The sequence below is a fragment of the Callospermophilus lateralis genome, chromosome 11 (genome assembly GCF_048772815.1).
Source record: "Callospermophilus lateralis isolate mCalLat2 chromosome 11, mCalLat2.hap1, whole genome shotgun sequence".
NCBI lineage: Eukaryota > Metazoa > Chordata > Mammalia > Rodentia > Sciuridae > Callospermophilus > Callospermophilus lateralis.
Genome location: NC_135315.1, coordinates 23,873,807 through 23,892,440, shown reverse-complemented (window position 1 = coordinate 23,892,440; position 18,634 = coordinate 23,873,807). Strand labels below are relative to the sequence as shown.

Genomic DNA, 18,634 nt, shown 5'->3' with positions numbered 1-18,634 from the left:
TTTCTGTCTTGATTAAGTCTTACCACAAACCTTTCTTGCTTTTTTATCAGCCTGTTGGAGATGGCTTCCACACTTGGATGGTTTTATTTCTTGAACACTATACTGAAAATCTGATGTCTGGGCTTTAATTTAATAACTACTTATTGAGCTGCAGATATTGTAAAAATTGTCATTTTTTATCATTATTGAAAGTTTATTTATTAAGCATTCTGACCAGATAACATTTAAAAACTATGATATATTTGGAAACATGGATTTTATGAGGTAGGTTTAGGTCTGGCTCTGGTATGTAATAGATTATGTGACATTTTCTAAAAATCACCTCCAAAATTTTCAGGAACCAGCACTGTGTTTGAGCATTGAATTGAATTATCATTTGTTTCTTACTGTTATTTTCTGCCTAAAATTTTACAGCCAAAAAGGGACTGGACTCTTGTCATTTTTTTTTTTTTCTTTTAAAGAGAGAATTTTTTAATATTTTATTTTTTAGTTTTCGGCAAACACAACATCTTTGTTTGTATGTGGTGCTGAGAATCGAACCCGGGCCGCACGCATGCCAGGCGAGCGCGCTACCGCTTGAGCCACATCCCCAGCCCACTCTTGTCATTTTTAAAAAAGGAAATTTCTCAGTGGTAGAACACCATACCTAACGTGTGAGGTCCTGGGTTGGATCCCCAGCACTGGGTTGGGGAGAGTAGGGTTTTCATTGAGATCAGATCAATGTAACAGTTGAACTTTGCTCACTGATACTAAGCATTGGTTTCAAATAAACTGATGTGTAGGTACTTTTTTTTTCAAATGGCCTCCTAAGGAAAGTTTTGGGGGAGATGTAAGTTAAGTTTTTGAAACTGGAGAGCCTTTCTGTTCAGAGGCCTGAGTGTGTCCTTGTAGGTGACAGCACAGCAATCAGTGGCTGCTGAGAGTTTTGGTAAGATGGGTAGAGGCATTCTGGGTATGGATATATGAGTGTGTTTTGCTGGGCTAGGCAACTGAACCCAGGGGTACTCTGCCACTGAGCTACATCCCATCACTTTTTTGAGACAGGGTTGCACTGAGTTGTCCTTCAAACTTATGATCCTCCAGCCTCTGCCTCCTTGGTAGTTGTGATTATAGAGCCACCACTCCCAGCTTCTGGATCTGTTCTGTACCATCAGATGTACTGCAGCCTTGATACATATCCAATGGACTGCTATTCAATTTTAGCTGTTTGGACTCAACTTCACCATCATTTCTGACCTGTTTTTAAAACCATATCATTCTTCAGGAAAAACATTAAAATTGATGTGCATGCAGTGAATGCTGAGGTGAAGATGAATAATTCTTATTAAGTGATAGTTGTGGCCAAAATGCAGAAATGTTAGAAATAAATATAAAAAGACAATTTAAGAATTTTTTTTTTTTTTTTTTTTTAGAGAGAGTGAGAAAGAGGGAGAGAGAGAATTTTAATATTTATTTTTTAGTATTTGGCGGACACAACATCTTTGTATGTGGTGCTGAGGAACGAACCCGGGCCGCACGCATGCCAGGCGAGCGCGCTACCGCTTGAGCCACATCCCCAGCCCCAAGAAAATTTTTATTTTGAAACAGGGTCTAGCTAAATTGCTAAGGCTGGGCTTGAATTTATAAACTCCTGCCTCAGCCTACTGAGTAGCTGGGATCACAGGTGGTGCATCACCTTGCTCAGCTACAAGACATGTTGTCTGCTCTAGGAAATGTTCTCCAGAAAACATTTCTTGGGGCAGTGTAGAAATGTGCGTTGGCTGGCTTTCATGATATTGCACCATCATAGACTACTTTTGTCCAGGAGCTGAGGAGGAGGTATATTATTACCTTGGTTGCTACTAGAAAAGCTTACTAGTAAAAATCTTGCTCCTGTAGTTTCTTCAATTGAGCTTCTATTTAGTATTTTAAGTGGACAATACAACCACAGAAACACCCTTTTAAAACTGACAGGACTGAGAAATGATGGATTCAGTTTCTTCATTTAATGTCGTTTGAAAGGTTTTGTTTGTTTGCTTTTGTGACATAGGGGACTGAACTCAGGGGTGTACTACCATTGACCCACATCCCTAACCCTTTGAGGCAGGGTCTAGCTAACCCAGACAGGTCTTGAACTTACCTCAGCCTCCCAAATTGCTTGAGTTACAGGCATGCATTACCACATCCAGTTTGTTTGAAAGTTTTGATCACCAATTTTAGAAGTAGCTGAATTTTTATTTTTAGAAAATATCTTATATTCCAGAACTTAATTTTGTGGTGGCCATATTCAGCTTCCTTTGATTTTTTAAATTTTGTGCTCTGAACGTCTTTATGGTCTATGGCATTGGGAATCTGTATCATAAAGCAGTTATTTCTCTTATAGTAAAATGAGAAATAAGATGAATTTGCTACTCCAGAATATTTCAAAACTGGAACTCTGAAATCCACATCTAGCTTTCAGTGGTAGTTCCAGATCCTGAACTAGGGAGTAGGATTAATCTGATATGCAAATAGGGTCTTCTCATGAAGATACTCTCACTTGAAACTTACAACTGATGGGACTAAACAAAGGGTAGGCTCAGAGTTTTCCTGACTTAATAATGGGCTGTGCGCTGAAAAATATATCATTAGGTGATTTCATAGTTGTGTGGACATCATAGAGCATCCTTACCCAACCTAGATGTAGTCTATGTGGTATAGACTGTTAAGATACGCAGACTGTCATCTATGTGATGCATGGCTGTACAAGTATCACTATTGAGCCAGTATTCAACCTGGTACAAGAGTCTTGGCTTTTGGCATAGGAAGCAATAATCAAACAGAGGCATTCTAGTGTTTTGGTGTGGGATTAAAGAGATTTGGCAATTAAGATGTCAAGATTGACAGCTACCAGTCTCTGTGGATTACCTTGGATTGGCTCTATGCAACAGGGAAGTTTTCTCCAAAAGTTCCTGTTTATCATCTCTTTCATGGATAACTTAATTGGTCTTGGTCTTGTTGTAAGCTTCCTACTGAATAAACTGGTAACTGTTAAAAGCAAGTAAAATCTGATAACTATCTTGCTGGGATGAAAAGCACTGTAGGCCCTACACTGTGGGGGCAAGCAGAGTCGTAATTAAGGCAGTTGGCCATTGAGCTGCATTCCCAGTCCTTAATTTTTGAGACAAGGTCCAAATTGCTGAGGGTCTCACTAAATTGCTGAGGCTGGCCTCAAACTTAACAATCCTGCAGCCTCAGCCTCCCAAGTCTCTGGGATTACAGGTGTGTACCACCATGCTCGGCCCCCAGATACATTTTTAAATCTTAGTTGACTTTGACCAAACCTGCCTTGTTTGCTGTTTACATAGCCTAAGGTCAAGCTGAACAACTCAGGAGGCCTGGCTCTGGGACATTAACCCCCTTTTTTTTCAGTTACTGCTTCAGCCCCTAATGAGGATTGGGAGATTTAATCAACTGTTCAATCAAACTTGTGTTTAAAACAAAAGTCAGAATGTTTAACTCCTTTCTTAGTTGAAATAATGAAGAGGGATTGAGTAAAGAGTGATGTGCAGCCTGTCTCAATTTTGCAATTTAAGTTAGGTTGAAAAAGCAGCTGCTTTAAGACCTGTGTTGGTATTTTTGTGTACTCAACAAGGAAAATGAGGGTTTCTATCCAGCTGACTTTGAAAATAATCCTCTTTACAATGTTCTGTCCTCCACTACAAAGTTGGAATCAGAGGCAAGGATAATTGACTTCTGAGTAAGAAGGTGAAAAGGTAGTGATTTTTGGTACACTGGCAAAATGACAAGTCATAGTTTTCTATTCACTTACCAGATGGATTAGTGATAGGAAAACAAGGCTCATCCACTCCTGATGATTTAATCATGTACATGGGTTCTGCCACATTGTTTCTACCTGACTGGGAAAATGGGTTCTGGAAAGGCAGATAGTACTTGTATTTGTGTACTGGTAGCATCAATAATGGGAATAGAATTCTTGCTCTTCATCTGTTCACAAGGTAGTGCCTAAATTCTTATTCAGTCTAAGGTTGTCCTTGGTCAAAGCCCATAGGATAAGATAGGAGTCTTGAAGGTGGTAGGGACTTTGTTTTGGTAGGGCACTTATTTCAGCAGTTTACCACAAGCCTGAACACAGCAAACAAGGTCTGGTTTAGCTGGAGGTAATAAAATCATGGACAAGATCAGCCTGAGGAAAGCCAGGGCTTCAGTGTAACCAAGGTGTCTGACTATTACTGTTCAGTTTTTCCCAGAAAGAATGGGTGAGTCTGCCATGGAGGCATAACTCTAGGTCACTACTTTGCCCCTCAGTTCTGTAATTATTTTCATAGCTTCAATGGTGAGATCTAGGAAGGAGTAGTTTGAAACAGTGGGTCCACACCCATCTCCTTACAAGAGTAAGACATGGAAAAATCATTTTGCTGACTGAAGTCAGCCCAAGAACAGCTTATCTCCCTGTCTCACACCAGGACCTCTTACTTCTGACTTGAATGAATGGATTAGCCCTAGCAGCCCTTCCTCAGCCCTAACCTAAGTCCTGTCTTCTACCAGAGAAAGTCTGGAAGTTCTAATATCCACTGCCAGCAGCAAAAAGATGTGAGCTAATTAGCATGATCCTGGACAAAACTGTCCATCTGTTACAACAAAAATACACTCAAGTAAGGACAAGAAAAAGGCGCAAGGTAAAAAGGATACAAAATAACTGTATTCTGTTCACCCTTCTAGGTTATGATTTGTATTTTTTTTTTTTAACTATCATCATGAATTGAGGTTTTATTTCAAATTTTGTTTTTAGTTGCCTTGCCCTTTTTAAGTTTTAGAATTCTGTTCTAGTAGCATTATTAAAGGAGTGAGTTGAGGTCTTGCAAAGTTGTTCAGGCTGTCCTCACACCTGCGATCCTCCTGCCTCAGCCTGAATTGCTGCATTATAGGTGTGTGCCACCATGCCTGACTAGAGTAGGTGTTTTGGAGGGATAACAGATTCTAGTTACCTTATTGTAGCCTGGCACATGCCTATAATCCCAGCAACTATATAGACTTGAGGGAAGAGGATCAGAAGTTCAAGGCCAGCCTGTGCAACTTAGCAAGACCATGGATAAAAAGGGCTTGTGATGTAATTCAGTGGTAAAGCACCCCTGGGTTCAATCCCCAGTACTGGGGGCTGGGTAGGGAGAGCAGTCACTAACTTGTGGACAGGTAAGGAACTAGGCCAGGTGACACTTCCTTTTGTCCTTTTAAAATATCTGATTGTCAAGCCTCCACAGCTCTCCACCCACTTTCCCACTGGAATTCTGCCTTAGCCACATAATGACCAATCCTCCCCCCATGGGGCCCATTTCCTTTACTCTGTTTGAATTCCAAGTGGGGAGAAACTGCACTTGAGAATGAATCATCCATTTTATTTTATTTTATTTTGTCATGTGCTCACAGCATCTCTTTTTCTCTCCTCTCCCTGGCAGGTCACAGAGATAAATTAAAAATAAAATCTACAAGGAAAATAATTTATAAAAAGCACTCCCAGGCTCTCGCCTTCTATCCCTACTGCTCAGTTAGAAACTCCCCCCTCCCCATGGGGAGAGGAATCAGTGCTTTCCCCCACAACTCACTCCTGCTAATCTGGGGCAGACAGAACTCCAGAGCCAAGCAGGGGTGGGGGCAGCAGTGGCAAACAGTTACAAATAGACATTGTGGTCCTGGAACCATCTGGCCACTTGGTGCTCCCCTTGCTGCCTCCCCCAGGCAGTGTTCCAGGAGCCCAGGCTAAGCTGGAGCTGTGGAGAAGCTGCCTGTGGCCGAGAGCCTGGGGGGAAGGTGCTCTCGGCCCCCCATTACATGCACTTCTCATTCTCCTAGAAAGAAACCCAAAAAAGAAAGCAGACAAGACCTCGGGACAGAGGAGAAAAAAAATCCCAAGTGTTCACACAGTTACACGGAGTTTTTATGGCAAAGAGAACATTTAGCAGCTTTGAATAGTGGGTCATCTCCTTACTCAACACAAGCATCCTAGACCCTATAAGTGGAACAGGGCACAAGCCCTAAAAAACAAAGCGCAAAAAATTCTAAGAGGACTAGTTTCTTGTTGCTGGGTTTTGTAGGGGTTTTGTTTTTCCCCAGTGACAAGACCAGTTGTTGATAGGCCAAGGCCTGAGGGAAGAATCACTCCCCAGTTGTGCTGAACACTGCCTGAAGTGCTGGCTTCTCCCTCTACATCATCCCCCTGCCTCCAGAGCAGCTCCCAAAAGAGGAAGCTGTAGGCCCAGTCCCAAGCACTGCCAGCCAGCACAGTGCCCCACTCCCAAAGAGCTGCAGGGAGCCAGTGAGGGGCAGGAACACAAAGGCGGCAGCAGGGCAGCAGTGGGTAGAGTATGGCGTTTCCATGCAGGCTCTGATGGAGCCTCAGCTCAGGGCAATTGGAGCACAGAGGGAGATGGCAGTGGCAGGGCAGTGAGTGACATGCTTGGTGTTGGGGCTACTGCAACACATGACCCTCTTCTGTTCCCTCTGGCCCTAAACCAACAAGCCAGTGTTGGTTCCCCAAGGCTCCCATTTGACCAAAACATTACAGATGAAATCCAAGAGCCCCCCTTCAGGGATACCAAAGTGCAAGGAACAGAAAGAGTTTAACAGCCCCTCCCCGATCGATCCCACCCTGTGTCTGTGTACCCCTCTGGGGTGAAATAGGGTTTATCACATCAGTAACCTAGGCCCACCAGAGTTGCTCAAACCTGTTGCCTGGAATGCTGGACAAAGCCCACCTTAACTTTCCCTGTGATTTTTCTGACCGCTTTGATTTTTTTGGGTTTCCTTCCTTCCATTCTAGGAATAAAACTTTCTACTCCTTTCCTCTCCTGTCACTAGTCCCTTCCCTTTGTTGGCCTTCACACTAGCTGCTCCTCTACCTCCAGCAACGCTGGCACCACACATCCCTCACCACAAAGGGGTGGACCTCGACCACCCAGGTGGTTTGGCCACTTCCACCCACCCCACTCGGGGGAAGCGGAGCCAGACAGCGCCTGCGCCCGCCTCTTCCTGTACACTGACCCGCAGTCATCCCATCTGAGAAGATATATTGGATAAGAAGGCATTGAAGTCCCCACAGTAGGTCTAGGTCCAGGTCCAGGCCCAGCCCTTCTCAAGTTTCAGTCTTGGTGAGCGTCACCCCCTGCCTCCCCAGGCTCACTTTCTCCGGTCCTTTGGCTTCCTCTCCTGCCGCCGGGCCTGCTGGTCAGCCATTGTGCGGGGAATGAGGAGAACACTGCCATCCCCAGCATACTGTAGCGCATACTGACTGGGCGAGTAGGGCCGCCCGTTCTCATCCCGCAGCCGCCCAAACACTTCCTGGTACAAGCTCTGAACTTTCTGCTTCATCTGCCGCAGTGACCGGAGGAACTCCACCTTCTCCCGCAGCAGTCGGGCCTTATCACGCTGCAGGTCCTCTACGTCCCGTTCCAGGTTCAGGATGGTATCCAGCTTGCGCTTGCGGCAGTTCTGAGCTGCCATCTTGTTCTTGCCCCGACGCCGGATGTCCCGGATGAGGCTCAGCTGGGCCTCACTCAGCTGGTACTTGGACAGTAGCTCATTGAACTCCTCCACAGGAAGGTTGATGATCTTGTCGTTGGTAAAAGGAATCTTCATGGCACGGGCTCTGTGCTCGTCCCGGCTCATCTGTTTGTCCAGGAAATCGGCCTGCTTCTCCTTGCTGCCTTTCTTTAGGGTGCTGGGTGGTGGCAGGTCAGCAGAGTCAAGGGCACTGGGAGCCATGTTGTACGTGTGGTTATGGCCCACATGCTCCAAATAGGGCAGGCAGGAGAGCTGGGACGGATCCTGGTAGCTCATGCGGCAGAACTTGGAATACTCAGGCTGGTAGCCCACGGCGCCCTCAGCCTCTTCCAGATCCAAGGTCTCAGAGTCAGAGCTGTAGCCAACAGCACCTTCCTCAGAAAAGGATGAAGAGGCAGAGGAAGAGGCAGAAGAAGAGGAAGAGGAGGAAGAGGAGGAGGAAGAGCTGCCTTCAGAGCTGCTCAGGGAGGAAGGGCTGTGGCTGGAATCCAAGGAAAGGCCTGAGTCAGAATCAAACTCCTCTTCGAGCTGGGAGGCCTGCACAGGATTGAAGCCCTCCTCGATGGCTAAGTCCATCAGGCTGATCTCATCCAGCATGGCTTCGTCTAACAGACCCCCCAGTGGGTCAGGCAGTTCTGGGCCTGCTGTGTCATTGGCTGTGCCATTGAGCTGGGGTGGAAAGAAGAGCCCTGCCAGGTTGGTGGAGCTGAAAGTGGAGTTGAGGCTGGTGGAGTTGCTGGGGACCAGCGGGAGCAGTGTGGAGCTGTTGGCTACAGGCAGGTTCTCCACCTCAGGGCTGAAGAGGGAGAAGTCCTGGCTGCAGCCCCCCAGGGACGCCTGATGCAGGCTGACATTCTGATTGATGGGAGTGTTGGGGGCAAGGCTGTAGTTGGTGCTCAGTGGGTCCCCAGGAGGGGCATTGTATAGGATTTCACTTGCTGATGTGTTCACTTCCATGGCCTGGGAGAGAGAAGAACATACTGTTCACTAGGAGCAGACTCCTCCCTGAGGTCCACACCCTGCAGGACCCACCAGAAGCACAGCTACCTAGGCGTAAGGACAAGAGGCTGGAAAGCAAAGCCCAGTATTCGCTCCTGGTCATACTTGGACCACTAGACCTGGCAGGAGTGGGTTCCTCTGTGTGGACTCCACCCCAGTGCAGGACTGACCTGTTCCCGGTCATGTGTAACCAGACACCCCCCACCTTGGAGACAAAGAATAACACTAACACATTGAAAAGAACACCCAGACAGGAATCAGAAAGCCTAGCCACACCATGGTGCTGTATGACCACAGGCTTATCACCTAACCTCTCTGAGCTTTAATTTCCTCACATTTAAAATAAAAAATAAAAAATAAAAAATAAAAAAAAAAGGATGATTTTAAGAGCAAGTGAGATGATGATGGATGTAAAGCACTATGTGAATGTCAGCTATTACTTTTTAAAAATTTTCTTATCAATGCATTATAGTTATATGTGATAGGGTTAATTTTGACATAGTCATAAATGCTTATAATAGGCTCCATTTCAAACATCAGTCATCCTTAATGCTGAACTATAGAAGCACAGAGTCAAGGGACTATCTGCCTGAAGAAAAAGAAAGAAGGTACACCTAGGAGGCAGGATCTGCTTTGGAAGGCCCAGTCCTGGGTTTTAACCTAAAACCCACCTTGACTTTAGCCCTCACAGTCCCAAGGACACACCTAGACAGGTTTCCTCTCAGTGTCCCCACTCTCTTAAGTATCAGCCAGAAAAACTGTTCCTCTCTCCCGAGAGATGCAGGTGACTGCGTACTAGGACACCCTACACAAAACCCTGTAGGTCTGTGCTGTTCGGACAGCCCTACCTGCATTTCCATGATGGACATGAGATCTTGCCACTGCTGTTCCAAATCAAATGGTGACTCTGTCCCCGTCAGGAGAGGAGACAAGAGGCTGTTTTGAAGAGCGGGGGGCTCGCTCTCACTAGGCACTGCTTCTGTTATGCTGGCGACGTTTGCTGGGAACTAGGGTAGAACACAGAGGCTTCAACTGGAGAAGGAAAGACCACCTTCTGCTTTCCTCCCAGCCACTACAACCTGGCTTCCTGTTTTCTTCCTTCCTCTGAATTCACCCACAGCAGCCAGGACAAGGCCAGAACCGAGAGCTGGCTCTGCAGCCAGCCATGGAGCAACATGCCATGTGCAGCCTGCCCTGCTTACTCGGTGGGCTTTCCCTGGTCCTGCTCACCTCAGCATTCTCCCCAAAGGGGCAGGTGGCCTCCAGCAGCCTAAGGCACTCTTCCAGGGACAGGGCCGTCTGGTCCTCCCCACCAGGCACCTGTGGCAACAGCAACTGTAAGTCTGGCTGACGTGGGCCCTGGCTGCCTGGGCCTGACACCTTTTCCCCAGCACAGCTGCAGGCCTGTAGTCTCCTTCCCATTCCCAGTTAATGGCACGCCCCAAGTCCCAAATTCCTAGGGACAACAGTAGGGTGGAAAAGTCCTGGTACAAGCAGAAAGGTTCACGATGGTTTGGCTCCTTTGCACTGCTGCCACAGCCTGGTACTCTGGCTCTGCTGCCATCCCCGCCCCCTTCTGCAGCCCAGCCACTGTGACTTACAGACCACAACCCAAAATAGACATTCATGTCCACCCCAAGGCACAACCTGCCTTCTTTAAGGGGAAGTTTCTGGAAGAACTTCAGCCTGGTGAATCTTGGGGATGTAGGGAGAAGTGAGGCCAGTGAGCCGAGGCAGTGGTACCTGTGCAGGGAAGCTCTCCCCCGTCTCTCCGTCCACTAGCAGGTCTCGGGCCAGAGCTTCCGCACCCTCGCCTGCCCAGGTGTCCGCCTGCTGGCCTCCATCTCGCAGCTCCTTATCCACATCCTGCTCCTTCTGGCGATGACTGTAGTCAAAAACCTCACGCCCAGCCCCCAGATCAATATCCTGCCGCCAAAGGATGTCAATCAGATCTATGTCCTGAAAGACAGACCACCATGACTTTAGCTCTCACATTCCAAGGGCCCCTCCCTGTCCTGTCCCTCAGAGGTTCCTCCTAGCATCGCTCTAGTTAGTCCTGGGTGAGGGCCCTCCTAGCCCTATGCCTGCTGTCTTTACCCCCTGGTTCCTCTGCACCAACAAGACTTCATCATCTACTCCAGGCACTACGCACCCAACCTCCCCCAAAAAAGAGTCAAAGCAAAAGCCGCTAATAGGCTTAAAGATATGGACCAGAGACACACCCAGGCTGAAGGGCAAGGCTACCTCACCCCTACTTTAAAAAGAAGGAGGAATCAGGAAACACCTCTCCTTTTGAGAATGGGAACCCTGAAAACATGGCTTGTAGAAGGCTGGCCATGGCAAGCAAGGGCATACTTGTGCAGAATTGCTTAGCAGGGGCCAGGCTTGCATCAGCCTGTGGTGCCACTGCATTTGCATAAAGGGGTGGGGTGGCTTAGAGAGGAAAATCCCTGCATTTCCAACCACCTGATGCAACCAATGACAACGACAAGCTGTCTCCAGTCCTTCCTCCAGTCTTTCCCCCTTCCCTGGTGGACAGCAGGAGTAAAGCTTGAACACCCACAATTCTCAAAAGCCCAGGCTCACCTCAGGATCCATCCCTGCCAGAATCCCCATCTCAGCTGATCCAAGCAAGCTGCCTCCATCCCAGGGGAGCCCCAAGCAGTCAGATGATTCCTACTGGGCACTCCACCCCAGCCTAGGCTAGCGCGGTGTCCCCTCACACCAGTGCTCTCACTGATTCCCTTTCATACCACACCCTAGGTCTCACTGGCTCCCCATCAGTCAACCCATTCAAGGACATAATTCCCATCACTGCTCAGTTCCCATCGCCACCTTGGGCATCAAAATGCCTCCCTTCCTCTCTGCCCTGTGGCTCCTGAAGAGTTCCTGCATCAACTGCCACCCGCACTGCTACCAACACAGAACCCTGATAAGTAGAGCTATTTGCGCTTCCTATACATGCTGCTCCCTCTGGCAAAAGTCTTCCCCACAAGGGAAGAAACCCTCAAGTGCTGCCTTCCATTCAGGATTAAAAAGCACACTTTCCAGAGAACAATATCCTTAGAGTAGATACCTCCCTAGCCCTAAGCAGGGCACAGTACCCTTTCCCACCACAATCCTCCCGATCCTAAGACCTCCCACGTGGACCTCTCCCTTTCAGTCTCCCACCATACACCAACCTGAACAGAAGCCCTGGACCCAGGAGCAGAGGGGGGCTGGGCCACCCGGTGACCAGCCAGCAAAGAGTTAAGGGGCTGGCTGCCTTTGGCATGGCCCCCACCACTGTGAGAGCTGCGGTCCAGGCGGGTCATGGTCTGCGAGAGGAGCCCCAGGGCAGCCGGTGCCGGGAAGCCGGACAGGGGGCTGCAAGGAGCTCTTGGCTTGCAGGGAGCACACCAGGCTGGAAGGGTGGCCCCTTGCTAGCTCCGAGGGGCCTGAGGAGGGTGCCCCGCCCGTGCTGCTGCCTGGGCGGCCCAGCCCAGCCCCCTTCCTCCATCCTGGAGCAGCCCCCTCCCACCTCACAACCCCAGTTCCACTCAGGCGCCCGGCAGCCCCCACCCTGAGCTCACCGCAGAGGCTGCAGTGAGTCGGGACTCCCACCCCATGCTCCGTGCTCACGCTGCAGAGGAAAGCAAGCTCCCTCCTGGGCCTAACCTCCCGCTCCTCCCTCTCTCCCCCTCCCACGCCCCCCAAACTTGTTACCTAGGCTGCAGCAAGGAACCAATCCCCTCCCCCTCCCACCCCGCAGGTCACTGCTGAGGCTGCAGAGAGCCAATCCCCTCCCCCAGGTCAGCAGCTGGGCTGCGGAAAGAGCCAATCCCCTCCCACTGTCGTTACCTAGGCTGCGCCAGGAGCCAATCTCCTCCCCCAAGTCTCCGCTGGAGATGCAGAAGGAGCCAATCCCCTCCCACCGCCTGTTACCTAGCTGCAGACGGGAGCCAATCTCTGCACCAGGGCAGCTGGAGAAGCTGCCGCAAGGAACCAGCCCATTCCTGGGCCGCCTCCGTCTCCTTGAGGAGATGCACCCAGGGGCGGGCAGCCCCACCCAACCCAGTCAGTCAGCTGGGGTGGCGCAGTGAGAGCGCCCTGGGGGAAGGGGTGCCACTCTCCTCCCTCCTGTCGCATTTTGCTCCTCCAGCCCACTGAGGACTGGACAGACACTCCTCCTGCAGCTTCCCCGGGAATCTAAATTCTTTGCTGGGAAGTCAAAAGAGTTTTTCGCTTTCTTAGGAAGGCTGGGGCCGGCCCTTAAGGCCAGGGATCACAAACTAAGCTGGGCAGGAACCCAGGGCACCCAAGCCAATTAAAAAAAAAAAAAAAATGGCCAGTAGCTTTGTCACCCTAAAACAGGCCAGACTGGAGGAAAGGGAAAGCCATTTTCACACACGTGCAAAGATGTCACAGTGCTGGCTGGGCCTAGCCCTAAGCAGGAGGAGGGGAGACACAACCCTGAAAACACAGCACTTAGGGAGACAGGTGCTGGGCAATGCCCCAGCCACAAATATGCCTTCCACTCCCCCTTTCATCCTAACTTTTTAAAACTGCATTTTCTGCCTGTACCCTGACCATGTCTCTCCAAACAAGGATGGGGGAAGGCCCCTGGCTAAATCAGGATCACACATTAGACTCCACGGATTGGTTTCCCAGGGAGAAATTTAGCTTCCTCCTCAATGCTGCTGCTCCCCTGGAGCCTAAGGTCATATCGGAGAGACACTGTGTTCTCCCTGGTCACAGCCTGCTCCTAGCCTGGAAAGAGCAGTAAACAAGCCACCCCCTGCTCTGGGCAGAGTGCCAACCTTAAGGGGAATCCTATCCCTGACAAGGGCCTAGGCTATAGCTGTCCATCGAATAGGCCTGGCAGCAGGGGAGCGCTACCACCCCAGGGATAATACCGGCTCCAGCAGTGCCTGTCACATGCTCAGGACCTGGGTATTTTTATCCCTGAGTTGCTGAGGAAATATTGTTCTAGACATATCATAATCCTCCCTTCCCCCCTCCCAGATTGGGCTCCCAAGGCTGACCCACTCCTCCTCCCAAAAGGAAGGGTGAAGGCCTAGGGTCAGGGAAAGCATGACCTTTACTGAGGGCCAAGAAAACAAGAAAGGGGGAAATCAAAGTTCCATCTCCCATTCCCTCCAGTCCTGAACAGCCCAATGACATCCCAGATATCGCACAACTCATTCTAGAAGAGCTCCCCACAACCAGAATGGAACTACTCCTATACGATTCCCAAAAGCAGCCCATTCCACAGATCAGAAGCTGGGAACATGCTTCCTCAGAACACTGGGCCAAGACTAGAGTCCACTTGAAGGACAGTGAAAGGGGAAGCAGAAAAGAGTAAGGTTCCAACCGTCACCACAAGGATCTAAAATCAAGAGGTCCAGAAAGACAAGAAATGCTCCTAGCTCCTATGATCAGATGGATAATCCTTGCCTGTCTCACAGAAGATTCAATAAAAGCCAGATGAGCAGAAGGCAAAGCTTCTAGTCAGCACCAATAATAGTTGCGAGGTAGATAAAACTGTGGTTTAGGGGCTGTTCTGTACTGTTCAGGATGTTCGGCAACATCCTTGACCTCTACCCACCAGATGCCAGTATCACCTATCCCAAGCTGTAAGGACTGAAACTGTCTCCAGATATTGTCACCTGTCCCCTAAGGGCAGGAGGAGAGGCAAAAATCAGATGAAGATCATAGGCCTAAAACAAGTCACATTTTTTGCCAGTCACTAACAGAGAACTGAGGTCAGGAACAGGCTCCCATGCGAGGGAGGCAAAACATGGCCTGACCTGGTAAGCAGAGGGAGTCAAGCTCTGCAGCACCTATACACCTTTTCACATCCTTCCATGTCCCACCCCAGAAAAAAAAAAAAAAAAAGACCCTACTGGAAAATGCAGTGGGCCTTTTCTCAAGCTCCTTAAGGTCGAGGGGCAAGTCAATCCATTTTTATCATTTAGGTGAGGCAGTGGCCAACAGTAGCCACTTGCATCATTAAAGGCCCAGAAATGCATCCCTTTCTGTTCAGAACAGTATGTTAGACATGTGACAGGAGCTAAAGATTGCCTCTAACAGCTGGAGGCAGTTGACTTGGGCAGAATAGTTTCTCTTCTAGGTTCCAGCCCTTTCTGCTCTACTCCCTGCAATGGGTTTTTAGCAAAGAATTGGAGCCTTGGCCTTTCCTGGCCAAGAATAACTACCAAGTCTACCCTTTGGCTCAGGCCCAGGAGAGCTGAGTTATCAGGACTGTACAACAAGAGGCCTGACCACAAAGGAAAACTTTAGGGTACATGTGTTTTGATGTTGAGGGAGGTACAAGGCAAGAGGCCACAATATGTGTCTTAGCAACAGATACACACTTCATCACAGCCCATCACAACATGACCCTCCCCCACCTCACACTTTCAGTAGTCATGTTGAAATCCAAGCAGTAAACACACTGGCATGTTCTAGGAACCTCCCACTGACCTGACAGTACATTTAGAGGTGGGTCAATGGTTCCACACAGGGAAATGCTCCCAGCCCCTAATCCTAAAGTCAGACAATTCATCCCATTTCTAGCCAAGTACAGTGCCTGAGACCCCTAGAACCTGTCTGGTTCTTTATAGGTCTTAATGCTGTGACCACAGTCCTTCAGGACCAACCCACTCCTCCCAAACCCCCAGGTCCCACCCACCCACCACAGGGCCACTAACCTCTTTGGTTAAGTCTCCACTGACTGGAGGGGCTACAGCCCCCAAATCCTCCAAATCTTCACTGAATCCCTGCTCCGTTTCGCTTTCTCGCACCCCGTTGTCTGGGCCTGTCACATCTTGGAGGCCACTGGAACTCTCGAGGGCGAGGCCTGAGCTGGGCTGGCTGCCAGAGACAGACCCCTCAGGGTCCCGGTGAACCAGCCAGGCATTTACCTCAGTGGTTGGCACCTGGAACCTGTCCAGGGCCCTCACCTGACTGAGGAGCCGCCGGGCAGTGAAGTAATTGTCCAGGTCTATGCTCTTGGGGTGGATACCATAGCCATCCAAGGTATTCCTCAGGTTGTGGAACTGGGTCTGAGTATAGGCAGAACTGGGCCCCAGGATGATCTCCCGGAGCGGGGGGAGCTGTGAGGTCAGGTAAGTATCCACGTCCACCCGCACCCCAATCAGACTCAGAAGAATGGTGAACTGGAGAAGTCCTTCCGTTAAGTATTTCTTCAGAGAAAGCATTGCTGAAGGACCAGAATGTTTACTCTTTTTGGTTTTTAAATCTTCCAAAAGACAAATCAAGGCCACTGCTCTGCCGCTCCAGCCAGCAGGTTACCCTCCTCAGTGCCAAACCCTGTACCCCACCCTGGCAGAACACAGGGGTTGAGCTCCCTGATGGCCCCAGAGGAAAGCACACCCTGTGGAGCCAAGGCCACACTCCAGACCACATTCACTTTTCCCTTCTTGACACCTCACCTCTGAAAGTACAACTGTTCCTAACCCAGTCCAGGCCCTGAGGGCCCACGTGACTTACTGTCTCCACAGTCCACATACAGTCACTTCCTCACTCACATTAGTTGTCCTCTCTGTAGATTCCACTGCAGGCTGTTCTCAGGAACAGCTGATGGATTTTTTTTTTTTTTCCTTCTCCCTCCTAAGGTTTATTTTCTTTGGCTGGAGCTAGAGGCCTTTTGTCTTGGGTCAGAGTGTCCCGCCTCCTCCACACTTACCAGGGGGGTTTCCAGAGAAACCTGAAATAGGAATCACAAGAGCAACAAGATAAGATTCCATACTTCTCACATGATGTTCATGACAGAAGACAGGAAACACATTAAAAAGCCAATTTTACAGGGTTAAAAAAAAAAAAACAACAAACACCCAACCACTTAATCTCTCAGGAAAAAAAACAAAGCAACCTGTTATAGACAGAATAATTGTAAGAGGAAAGTCCTGATGAGAAAAGATCTCTTACTGCACATTAAATTTGTAATTTAAAAGTATCTTGCTTTGAATAAGCAGACAATGCCTAGAGCATCCAAACTACCTTAAACTTTGTCTGATTTACCAACCCTTCCCCCTTCATACAGGCACAACATTACCCGGCTTCTATTTTTAGCATGAGAAGACCATTTCCTATCTTAAAGGAAAGCTGGTTTCCCATCTCTCAGGAGAAAACTGCTTAGGATCCTCCCTTCCAGTTCTGAAGGGGAGGGAGAGATTATTAATGGGTGAGAGTGTGTAAAAACACAGTCAATGTTCAGTTCACCATTACACACAATAGAATAATGCCTTTTGTTTTCCCAACTTTGAAATATGATTTCCACTTCTTAGCATCTTCACATTAAGAGAGAGAGAGAGGGAGGAAGGGAGAGGGAGGAGAGGGCGAGGGCTGAAGTTGTAGCTCAGTGGTAGAGTACTTGCCTAGAATGTGTGAGGCCCTGGGTTCCCAGCACCACATAAAATAATAATAAACAAAATAAAACATTGTGTCCATCTACAACTAAAAATAAATAATAAAAATAAAATAAAATAAAAAAGAGAGAGAGACAAAGTGTGGGGGGGCGATGGGGGCATTCATAGGATTGTTCCATCTACAATTTGAATAGGCAGGTCTTATCTTCATTCATATGACCTTCTGAGCCAAAGCAGAAGGATAAGGCCAAGTTCTCAACCCACACTGCCAACTGTGGAGAGGGTTAATGTGCCTTTCAGTTTCTGGTTTCTACTTTTGAGCTTCCATTAATCACATAAACCAAGACATATCCCTCTCCTCTCTTCCACCAACCTCATTCTAAACTGGAAGCAAGATCTACACATACACATAACGCCCACGCAAACGCACACCCTCATTTGGTCCGAGTAAACACAAATGCAACCCTGAATTCCTGCTTACGCTACCCTCCCGTTCCCATGCAACTTGTTACAAAACCTAAAGAACTAATTAAGTTCGAGAAACCAGACAAAGTTCTCTCCTTAAAGACCAAGTTAAGGCCAAAAGGCCGTGGCTTGAGTCCGGTCCCACCCTGCCCCGAATACCCGAGTCCGGCTGGGACCAAGTCGCCATGCCTACTCTCGGCGCCTCGGCTTCTAGGCTTCTGGGGCAACAAGCGAACAAGTGCTACCTTCCTGGCCTTGACTCACCCTTAAAGGCAAACCTCACCCCGCCCTCCGGTTCCGTGGCCCCACCCCACTCGCAAGCCGGCCTCACACCACGCCTTCTCTTGCCCTCAGCCCTCCCCAGTCCATCCCACCCAGAAGCTAGCTTTCTCCTCGGCCCCGCGGCTCTTCCCTACCAGGCCCAGGGTCCGACCCCGATTGAAACCCCGCTTGGTCGCCGGGCTCCGGTCTCCAGACCCTCAACCACATCCCGCCGCCCCTCACCCTATAAGCCTCACAACCCCGCAGCGCGCGCCCCGTCCCTCAGGAAAAGAAAAGTGCCAGTACCCGCTGCTGAGCTTGGCGTCCACCGCTACTGCCACAGTAGGCTTTCAGCCCAAGTCCCGGCCTCGCCGCCGTCGTCGCTGCCGCCGCCGCCGCCACCGCCGGCCGGCCTAGCGCTCCCTGCCTCCGCTTCCCTCCCCGCCCCCTCCTTCCACTGCACTCGGAAACCCGCCCGCCGCGGCACCAAAACACTTCTTCCAATCAGTGAGCCGAAACTACGGCCTTCGCCGGATGTTGCTCTGATTGACAGCAAAGAAAGCCCAATAGCTGAATATACCTCCTTCTCCCCTGGCCCGTATCCCCAAAACTGACATGACCCACAGTCCAATGGGTGTACATGCCCGCCCCATGGCGTGGGCCCACCAATGAGTGGGGAGAAGGCCCCAGGGTCTGGCATCGTGCGTTTGAGGCGGGCGTTGTTACAGGTTCATTCTTTTTATCACATTTTGTGGCTAGGGAAAAGGGCTCAGGACAGAGGATAGGAGGGGTATCGCCCAAGAGCGCGGAATTGCACCTCTGATGGTTCCCATAATGACTTGCAAAAGTCGGGTGAGAACGGGGTGGGGGAGTTGAGGCGGGGCACAGGGCGTGTGGTTTTTGTGGTGGCGACGCTCTTGCCGCCATCTTGGTTGCTGGCAACGGAAACTCATGTCCTGGCTTCCTTCCCCCCCCCCCCCCCGCCCCGCGCTGCACTTGTA

General features: G+C 49.5%; 1 protein-coding gene across 6 annotated transcripts; it reads right to left on the bottom strand.

The window, feature by feature from the left end:
- Positions 1-5,361: 5,361 nt before the first annotated feature.
- Nfe2l1 (NFE2 like bZIP transcription factor 1) lies at positions 5,362-18,076 on the bottom strand. Of its 6 annotated transcripts, none has more exons than XM_076871320.2 (6): positions 17,940-18,076; positions 15,228-16,246; positions 10,279-10,494; positions 9,766-9,855; positions 9,384-9,542; positions 5,362-8,496 (listed from the first exon to the last, which is right to left on the bottom strand). In XM_076871320.2, the coding sequence occupies exons 2-6, from the start codon at positions 15,735-15,737 to the stop codon at positions 7,153-7,155; spliced, it is 2,319 nt and encodes a 772-aa protein (XP_076727435.1). In that variant the 5' UTR covers positions 15,738-16,246; positions 17,940-18,076; the 3' UTR covers positions 5,362-7,152. The 6 variants fall into 6 exon arrangements, with proteins under 6 accessions (XP_076727435.1, XP_076727434.1, XP_076727436.1 ...); XM_076871319.2 differs by lacking the exon at positions 17,940-18,076 and adding an exon at positions 17,532-17,626; XM_076871321.2 differs by lacking the exon at positions 17,940-18,076 and adding an exon at positions 17,532-17,626 and having other exon boundaries at positions 10,279-10,461.
- Positions 18,077-18,634: the final 558 nt, after the last annotated feature.

Bases quoted from the DNA above. Each gene is read 5' to 3' on its own strand.
- Nfe2l1 (XM_076871320.2), bottom strand. From the start codon at position 15,737: ATGCTTTCTCTGAAGAAATACTTAACGGAAGGACTTCTCCAGTTCACC. The intron at 9,856-10,278 runs GTACCACTGCCT...CTGTTGCCACAG, and splicing joins GGGAGAGCTTCCCTGCACAG to GTGCCTGGTGGGGAGGACCA. The intron at 9,543-9,765 runs GTGAGCAGGACC...GTTCTACCCTAG, and splicing joins CCTTTGGGGAGAATGCTGAG to TTCCCAGCAAACGTCGCCAG.